Source organism: Charadrius vociferus, unplaced genomic scaffold (assembly GCF_000708025.1).
Source record: "Charadrius vociferus isolate BGI_N301 unplaced genomic scaffold, ASM70802v2 scaffold1296, whole genome shotgun sequence".
Taxonomy (NCBI): Eukaryota; Metazoa; Chordata; class Aves; order Charadriiformes; family Charadriidae; genus Charadrius; species Charadrius vociferus.
In genome coordinates this window covers 161,300-161,752 of record NW_009649024.1, presented here as the reverse complement: position 1 = coordinate 161,752, position 453 = coordinate 161,300, and the positions used below count along the sequence as shown (strand labels likewise).

The following is a 453-nucleotide window of genomic DNA, read 5'->3' as shown; positions in this document are numbered from 1 at the left end:
GGTTCCCCAGCCGGCCGGCGGGCCCCCCGCCAGCCCTGCCACGGCACCTGGGCACCCTTTGCACTTTTAATCCAGCTCTGGGCATCTCCCCGGCTGCCTTTACTGGTGGAAGGACCGACCTCTCCAAGGAGATCTAGCAAGCTCCAGACAAAAAGAGGTCACGACAGGGCTCGGGTGATGGAAGAGTGACGTGCAGTGTTTTAATCTTAGTTTGAAGCAGCCCCTTTGGAGTAGTTGCAGCTCCTTCCTGCCGTCTCGGGCCATCCCGTAATCTCCCCACTCACCTTCTCCCCCCTCTCCCCATCCCTGCAGACAACAGGACGTATCACTTCCAAGCGGAGGACGAGCAGGAGTGCGTTGTGTAAGTGCTGCAGCCTATCCCCACTCCTTGCGGTGCCAGATTCTGCTTTGCCGTCCCCATCCCCATCCCCATCCCATCCCATCCCCCTCCCA

At 60.3% G+C, this 453-nt stretch overlaps 1 protein-coding gene across 1 annotated transcript in view; it reads left to right on the top strand.

Moving 5' to 3' along the window:
- ASAP3 (ArfGAP with SH3 domain, ankyrin repeat and PH domain 3) overlaps positions 1-453 on the top strand; it is a 21,754-nt gene that overhangs the window by 15,381 nt on the left and 5,920 nt on the right. Inside the window, exon 13 of the mRNA XM_009887764.1 lies at positions 313-361. Within this exon, the coding sequence (XP_009886066.1) occupies positions 313-361 (49 nt within the window). The remainder of the gene's footprint in view (positions 1-312; positions 362-453) is intronic.